Source organism: Ischnura elegans, chromosome 6 (genome assembly GCF_921293095.1).
Source record: "Ischnura elegans chromosome 6, ioIscEleg1.1, whole genome shotgun sequence".
NCBI lineage: Eukaryota > Metazoa > Arthropoda > Insecta > Odonata > Coenagrionidae > Ischnura > Ischnura elegans.
Genome location: NC_060251.1, coordinates 56,009,762 through 56,018,637, shown reverse-complemented (window position 1 = coordinate 56,018,637; position 8,876 = coordinate 56,009,762). Strand labels below are relative to the sequence as shown.

Below are 8,876 nucleotides of genomic sequence, written 5' to 3'. Positions count from 1 at the left end.
AAAATAATAGTATTTTCTGCTCTTCTGCAAAGTTGCTATTTTTAGATACGTGTTGTTAGAACTTAGCCATCGATGTACTGTCTACCTGATATTATTTTTGCTATGAAACCAGATGAAGAGCAAACAACTGGTGTGGACGGGGTTAAAGATTCACGAGCGTCCCTTGACTGTGGAGCAGTCAGTGGTCCAATTCACCCACACTCTAGAAAAACGGAGGGGGGAGGCACCGACCCGTCCGGGACCCCCCGCCGAGTAGGACCGGGAAAAGCAGCGGCGGCCGGTGGGGTGAGGGAGCTGAGTCCCTTTAAAGAGCGAGAAATCTCCCCATTCCCTTTTGATGCGTGAATCGACCTCACCCCACCCGCTAACCCACGTTGCTTTTATCTCACTTCCCCTACCACTCGTAATTCGCCTGCTACGTCACCCACCCTCGCGGCTAAACCCTAAATGCGTCCCCCTTCCCCTCCCCCCCCTATCGCACAAGCAGGGGGGGGGGTAGGGGCGCGCTCCTCCCTCATATCCCTATAGTGCTGTCCCTCCCCTCCATGGTGCGATTTGCCTCCCCCACACTCCAATGCCCTCTGCATTCACGTACCCCTCCCCTCTTGGCCTACGCCCCCTATGCAGACAGAGACCCCTCCCCACCCTCTCAGGAAGGCCTCACCAAAGCTTTTAAATGCATCGCGAGCCTTCCAACACGGTTTCAGTTCCAATTCGGTCTGCACAACAGTCAGTCGCCGGGTAGCGACCGTAGCGTGTAGTCATCGTTGAAGGCTGTGTCGACGGGCCAACGGCGTGTGCGTATACCGGAGGAACATCTCCGGTTGCTGGGAAGGTCTCCCGGTGTTCCAGCCGGTCAGATTTCGTGAGCGTCGGTGAAGAGGTCCAGAACTCTCTCTCTTTTTCAACGGTTCTGTTTTCCCATTGGACTGACGTGTTGGTGCGGTTAAATTTTTTCCGGATAATCCCGAGTGTTTTTATCTTCCGTGAGTTTCCTCGATCAGCGTTTTTCATCTTCGAGTTGGAAGTTCAGTGCCCCAGTGGCGGATTTCGCCGGAGCTGCCCTCTGCTGACATCGGAGAGGAAATAAAGGTGAGTGTCCAACTTATTTTTCTCCATTTTAATGAAAAATAAGTTTGTTAGTGTTAGCCGGAAAAATATCCTTTTACTGAAGTTTTTGAAGGAAAAGTTTTCTATTGCCCTGCTTGGCTCAAATTTTCTGTAGTTTAAAATTGGTGCGTTTTCGACTGAAACATCATTGGTAATTTTAATTTCGACTGGAATCAGCTATCCAGTGTTAAAATTTCGTGATAAAATTTTTATCCACGCTGGATAATGAACTAAAGAGGACCAATTACCCTTCCTTGTGGGACACCTGATGTCACCTTAACTATATGAGAGCAAATTCCGTCCATATTTCTGGCAAAATAGGTGAATCTAGTAATTCTCAACTCTATGCTGTAATCGAGTCTTTAAATTCATTTTTCTTGTAAAAAAAGCCATTTCAGAGAGAGGGACCCCATTTATTTTAACGAATAATTAATTTGTCAGGTGGGTCGGAAAATGAACTGTTTACTACGGCTAAAATGAAGAAAGCTTTTTACTTTGTGCATCTCTTGGCAACTCACGACTAGATGTTCTAAACTCGAGTCTTGAAATTCATTCTTATTGAAAATAAAGGCCGTTTTAGAAGAAGACCTCAATTTAATCATGTCTTTACTGAATTTTATATGCCCAAATATCTATATATTGTCTCTCACTCGCCAATTTATAACTATGCTAGAAAATTTAATCTTAAATTTTACTTTTATAAAAGAGACGGCTATTTTATAGCACGGGACTGGAAACTAACTTCTATAGACACGAGGCTAATTAAACTATGGAATCATGAACACTTTTCAACTATGCCCATAACTTCCATCTATGAAGTTAAACGATGCATGCCAATTGACAACATATTTTTAGTGTGAGACAAGTGAGAATGAATCTGAAGGCAGTAGTAAATATCATCCGATTTCGAAAACATATCGCAACTGAGACCCTGCCATTAGTTCACAACTAACCCGCGTAAGGCTAATTTGATCCCGAAAACAAGTGACTTTTCGGCCCACGTTATTTATCGGTAACTGAAGAATATATTAAAAAATTACTCTGAAATTATACGCTGAAGTTTTGAGTTTCAAGTCAGTTCCCGGGTGCAAAGGCAAGATGGGTTATCCCCCTCCCCATGACACAGCCATCTTTTTAAGAAAATGAATTTTAGGATTCGTGTTTCTATAAATGACTTATGAGTTGACAAGATACAAAATAGACGACTTTTCGTAAGTATAGACTTAAGTAACATTTGAGTTTTTTTTTCTTTTGAGTCTTTGAGTTTTTTACCCGGGGGTCGACCATCTGCGGCACGATAAAAGAAAAACAGCTGTTGTTTTAATTCGTCATGTCAGGGATCGGCATCCTTGCGATGAAAGTATTACCCATATATAACTTTGACACATAAAATTTAAGGTGCTAATGGGGCAGTATGCAGAGTTTTTTATGTGAACCGATAATTCAATGGGTATGCTTGCAATGTGAAGGTTACTAAACCCTGCCTTAAGACAACACCTAGTTGTGCTGATTGAGAAGGTGAACAGTGAGAATGATGGGATTCAATTGTTCGTTTATAAAGATATCTCGCAATATTAATGCATTTTCTATCACTTACCCATACCGGTTTGATCAAGAAGTATGCAAACACTGTCAACTCTTAGTTTAAAAGTTTAAATTGGTTGTTTTATGAAAAACATATTCCCCATCAATTTCCTCGCACAGAGGATAGATTATATTGCAAGGGTAGTTGTGAGGTTTTTGCCTGGGAAACTACTTTTCAATTAATAACTTTTCCCGGGTCTCCGCGCGAGTAAGATATTCGAATAGCGCCGACGCGTCGGCGACGTCGCGACGTTCCGGGTTTCGACTCGTCGCCCATTCCCAAGGCTACTGAATGAACATTAAAATCATACATACTTTTCAAAGAGTTACCAATCCTTAAGCCATAAAGTAAGATTTAACAATTTTTGCAAATGTTAATGACGAGGGATAGTTACTGCAGGATACCATTTTGCAAACGATTTCGTCTGTCCGAGCGAAAATAAAATACATCTTTCTACAAAAAGGTCAACAAATAAATTTATGGATGTATTTGATTTTATCATGAACTTGTGTTTCTCAAACAAATAAACTGTTTTTTATTTAGACTTTACCTCACTTTTCACCGAATCCCGGCATTTTCGTTTTGTAATATGTTATCCTATAAATACTGAGAAATAAATATTTAATGGGCATCAACAGGGCGTTGTTAATTTAGCAATGGCATAAACTTATCTTACCATCTTTCGCACTAGCAACTAAGAATTTATGTTTCTTTTTGCTTGTGAACTTTTGGAGAACGTTCGACTTGAAGGAAAATTAGAGCCTGTGTTACAATTAAGGTGGGAAATTCACATCGCAACTGAGCAAGTATCAAAATTTTATATCACTCATTGGAAAGGATAAAAAATTTAATTCTAATTTCAAACACAAACAGAAGAGAATTGTTGCAGATTCGGATAAATGTTGGAGTTTAGGAGATACATTTGTCTAACCCCTCGCGGTTATTAAGATAACTATATGGCGGTGCAGGTAATCATGATACTGCAGTCTCCTGTAGCGTAGAAATATTTCGAATAATTTATATTCCGACGAAATACTTATTTTTTACCTCATTATTTCGAAGCTCTCATAAGAAATGAATCTTTAGTCTCCTCACTAAGAAAGTCATCAATAATAGGTAAATTATCTCAATATATGTCTATTTGCCCTAAAACATTTTAATGGGACAAATTTAACTCTGAAGTTTAATTGGCATCGTTGTGCTTTTTGAGATATTGTGCTAATTGGAGAGGTGAAGTGTTTGCAATTATATTCTTCGAGAGAGAGGAAGGAAAATTTGTCCAAAGATTTGGTGGGAGAAAATAAATAACGATAGAATGACATTGTGTGGAGAATCGTAATTTTAAAAAACTGAAATATGATAGATTCTAAAAATTTGGACACAACGGCCAGGGGCCTAGGGTATTATTGAAACCTAGCCCACGCCAGAAATGAGGAAAACCTTTAGCTTTAATTTCTGCTGCCTCTCTCTTAGAGCTATCGTCTTGATTTCCATCCAACTACCATCCTTCTTGCTATACTTATTATCTGAGTATCATAGGGTTACTTCTTCAAATTTATTCAACAAAACTTAACTTTCATCGTTTCTCCCGAACATATTTGAGCTACTTTCTACGAGCACGGTAGAGCTTTTCAACAGTACATGATGTCTGAATGTCAAAAGAAGAGATTAAAAACCTTGAGAGAGCATAATAACGATTTATTTTCGTTAAAGTTAATTAAAATTACTGTAAAATAAACGATATTGAATAATACCATTATTTTAACATCTCAGGATCGTCATAATTTCCACAACCATCGCTACTTTTCCGCTATTTTGCCTATTTAGCGTTTTACGGAGCATCATATCATTTCCAGGGGATTTTTATGAGTCGGAAATTTAGTCAGCAAATTTTTAAGAAAAGTATATATAAAGAAAAGATAAATTAGAATATTAAGTTTAGATAATGAAGTATTATTAACTATGTTGTTCCACAATATCCTTCTCTGAATCGTTGAATTCAATGCTCAAGTATGATTTTAAATTAACGTTTCCTTAATGTTGAATAATAAATCGTTTTCAACAAATGAATTTTATCAAATGTAAAATTTTGGGCCGTAAACGTAGTGTACGTAGTATAGTAATAGATTCTTCTATTTCGTACAGCCTGATTAATTGATCTCTCTTGATTAATTTATCTTGATTTTAACTCTAATTTTAATTTATTCGCGACCGATGAACAAAGAGGTAATATAAGGTCATGAAGTCATTGTTTGATTATTCCCAAAATTCAGCAATAAAATGAAATATCTCAGTTCACAATGAAAACTTTCTGATCAGTAACATCCAAGTTTTGATATCTCCAATACCGGTATTTCGAACTTCTGCGCATAGAAAATTAACGTGTGGCAATCCATGGAGATAGAGATCTACTTTTAAGTGCTCAATACACAGATATCATTGGTGCAGTAACAATTACTTTTACGTACATTGTTTTTATTTATTAAGTCTCTGCGCCTCATACGTTTAGGCAGGGTGTTCCACAAGTTCAGGTCCAGCAGCACGCGTAGATGAAATTAATGGATACGAGTTGTGAGTGCCCTAAATATGAGACCAGATGGTAATTTTCGTTGGCGCAAGTTGCATTGATGCGGCAGGCATGTGTGTAAAGAGTTTGCCGATGATGTCATATATTTTCGAGACAGAATTCTGAGTTTAAGATGGAATATGTTGTTGAAGCCCCTGCATTTTGCGAGCCAGCACTTCACACTTATTTCATATAATTGACGTGGGATTTTTTAATAAATCAGCTATGAAACGCTTTCCGAATCACCCACGGTTGTACTAAAACTGCTCTAATTCCACAGTGTAAAACTCATTATCCTTCGCATAATCTCTCACCAGAATCTCACGATTCCTCGCTTAGTTTACGCTCTCCACTCGAAATGGGTATACCTACCCTATTATTAGTTAATGTCAAAATTAATTATTTATCTCCTCTGGCATTTGTACTCCTTATCTAGTCGATCCTTCTATTTAGATTTATTTCCTTTTGATATAAGTACTTGAGATATTCTGTTCTTAGAGCAATATGTCTACTAATTTTCTAATCACCCTACACGCGCCACTCAACCTCGCGCAGATATATATTTATGTTTTCACGAGAGATAATGGACATAAACATTTAATTCCGAGGCCTTTTTTCTTATTTCCTCAAAAATGGGTCAATATTTCCATTCTATATAACTACCTTTCTAAAACGTCAATTCACCTTAATACCCTCCTACCTATAGTGAAGCAATAACGAAATGAACCTGACTTATTTGCAAAATATGCTAACTTGTGTTGCCGGAAATCGCAACAGGGCACACTCCCGGTTAATCGGAGTGCTTGGCTCAAAGGTTCTGTTGTTTAAAAATGGCGCGTTTTTTAACATCATCAGTAATTTTGGTTCTTACTGGCATCAGCTATATCCAACGATTTGATCGATAGATTTTTCTATTTAATAGGAAAATCCACCAAAATCGTTGGCATATTAATGGCTGATGCCAGTCCGCTTCTATAGCGGTGCGGTGTTCACCCCGTCCCTCCCTTCCTTCCCCATCCCAACCCCAGAGGCGTCGTCGGGCTCCTGTCGCGGCGGCGCCTCTTTCCTTGTTCATTCTCATCCAAACCTCTCCCCGGGTGTACGGGCGTATAAGTCTCGGACTTGGTTCCCGGCCCCGGTGCGTTGTAACCCTCAGAGGACCCACCTTGGTGTCCTGATCTCTGGCATCAGCTATTCACGGTTAACTTTCGTAACACAATTTTTTCCACCATGTATGTACCGCACACTCATAATCATAGTCTAATGTGATCTTTCCCTACTTTCTCAGGCAGATGACGGCTGACGCCATGTTCCACACCAAGAACGATCCCGCCAGCAGCCCCGACTCTGGTTTCGATCCCGGCCTTTCCTTCAGGGACGACGACGAGGATTCGACCGACGGTTCCGACTTCGACTGTGGCGAGGACACCTCCTCCTCAACCCTCTCCCCTTCGCCTCACTCTTCCACCGCCAATCACCTCCAGAGCACCCCGCGCAGGTCCGGAACAGGAGGCGGCCGGAGTCGCCTCAGGAACCGCAGCCCGACCCAGATCCTCCGGCTCAAAAGGGTCAGGAGAAATAAAGCCAACGACCGGGAGAGAAACCGGATGCACCTCCTAAACCGGGCCCTGGACCGTCTACGCTGCGTCCTGCCGACCTTTCCAGAGGACACCAAGTTGACCAAGATCGAGACGTTGAGGTTCGCGCACAACTACATATGGGCACTGACCCAAAGCCTTGGTTCCGGTGGGGAGGGCCACTTTGGCGGCACCCTGGACGAGTCTGGTAGCTTGACGCTCAACGTCGGACACGTTACAGTCAGCATAGGTGGGGAGGGTAGGAATATGATCACGTCCAGTACGGGTAGTTGCGCGGCCGCGCAGCAGAGGAGGGCCGCTTCCAGACCCCCTGGGCTCAAGCCAGAAGGTCCAGTCACGACCGTGGCACCTAACGTGAGTGGTGACTGGTCGGCAGGGTACCCCAAGGGTTGCAAAGAGGTCCAGTCCACTTTCTGTAGCAGTCCAGAGTCAGCGCCTCCCACGCCACCACATCTAATGTTGTCGCCAACGTCCAGGGGCCACCAGCACCAACCTCAGCAACAATACGGTGGCTACCCAATGAGCGGGCACCATCTTGGGGGGATGAGCATGCACCAACACCAGATGGCTAGCTATGCACCATTCCACTGCATGTGATAGTGGCCTCTGAGTGGTCATTGAGGGTTCCAAAAACGCTGATTCTTAAGTTAAGGGAAAACATTATCTTATTCCACTTTTAACTGTGAAAGTAACTCTTTTGGGTTAGATTTTCAAGCGTGGACAAAGTAGAAATCCTAAGGTTTAAGGTGCTGTCCCACTGAATTTGATAGCATGTCTGATAATGGCATTGGGAGTGGTACACTGAAAAGGCTAACTTATTCCAGAAGGATATGAATCTTTGCCTCATATAAATATGGGATAATAATGGAGTAACATCCCATTTTGAAGCATAGGGAAGATTGACATCTCCTCAAGTTTAAGTATTGTCGAGGATATATGAATTTATGATGCATCAATGGAAGTGATAGATTATGAAGAGCGAGGTGGTATATGTCAACAGATTATGATAACCTCAGACACCATATCGAAGGACCCTTGTATTGGTACTTCGGTATGAATAAAGCGATGGCAAAGAAGAAGCTGAACAATGCCTTTTTCTTTCGAAACACGAAATCTAGATGGTAACTCAGTCCAAGGTAGTATTCCAGAAATGGGCATGATTTTCATGCCTAGATCTCATGAATAAGTCTCAAGTAATTATTATAGACAGACAGCCGTTTCTTTTATTCCTGAATCATCTTGGAATGTGTATACTGCCACTTGAGTTATTGGACCTTGTGTTTGCTTCTGGATAATCATTGCAGTCAAGTGATCCAATGGTTAATTACAAGCAATTTATGTTATCATTTGTTATATAAACGATCTCCATCCATTTTTAATTGTTTTTAAACCAACTCCCTAATTATTTATGAGCCTACATTCCATTTTATTACTTTTTTTAATGTTGTTGTTTGTTTAAAAATGGTTATTCTATTTAATAATTTTGCACGCTGTATTAATGACTCTTTTCATTTTGAATTGTATAGAGTATTTGTCTCCCTAATCCTCCGCCAGAACCATATAGTTATTCTTCTAGCTCTTTCATACCATTTGCTATTCCCACTATTCATTCCCTTAATGTTTACCATGGATTATTGGTATAAAAAAAACTATAGTGTGATGAAAAGTACTGTGGTACTATAGACCAGCACATCATTATTTTTTAGTGTGATGCCCAATTCTGTCAAGAGGAAATCCTGATTGTGCTACGCTTCTGTTAATGTTTTTTTCTTTCTTCCATTTATCATTATCCCTTATTGTTTTTTATTTAATTCATGACGAGTGTCTTATGGCAGTGCCTCAAACTCCGTGCAAATGATCTCACCACGGTGTTCATTAATGAAAAAAGAGAAGGGTACACTTCATAGTTGTGTAAATATGATCTGATATGGCTTCTATTTTTGTGAGAAAGTTTTTGAATAATGTGCGTGAAGTATTTCCAATTTTGTAATGTTGTTAATATATTTTATTATTGAAT

At 40.4% G+C, this 8,876-nt stretch overlaps 1 protein-coding gene across 1 annotated transcript; it reads left to right on the top strand.

The window, feature by feature from the left end:
- The first annotated feature begins 718 nt into the window (after positions 1-718).
- Positions 719-8,876, top strand: LOC124160264 (neurogenic differentiation factor 6-A). The gene is made up of 2 exons (XM_046536077.1): positions 719-1,092; positions 6,550-8,876. The coding sequence occupies exon 2, from the start codon at positions 6,554-6,556 to the stop codon at positions 7,454-7,456; it is 903 nt and encodes a 300-aa protein (XP_046392033.1). The 5' UTR covers positions 719-1,092; positions 6,550-6,553; the 3' UTR covers positions 7,457-8,876.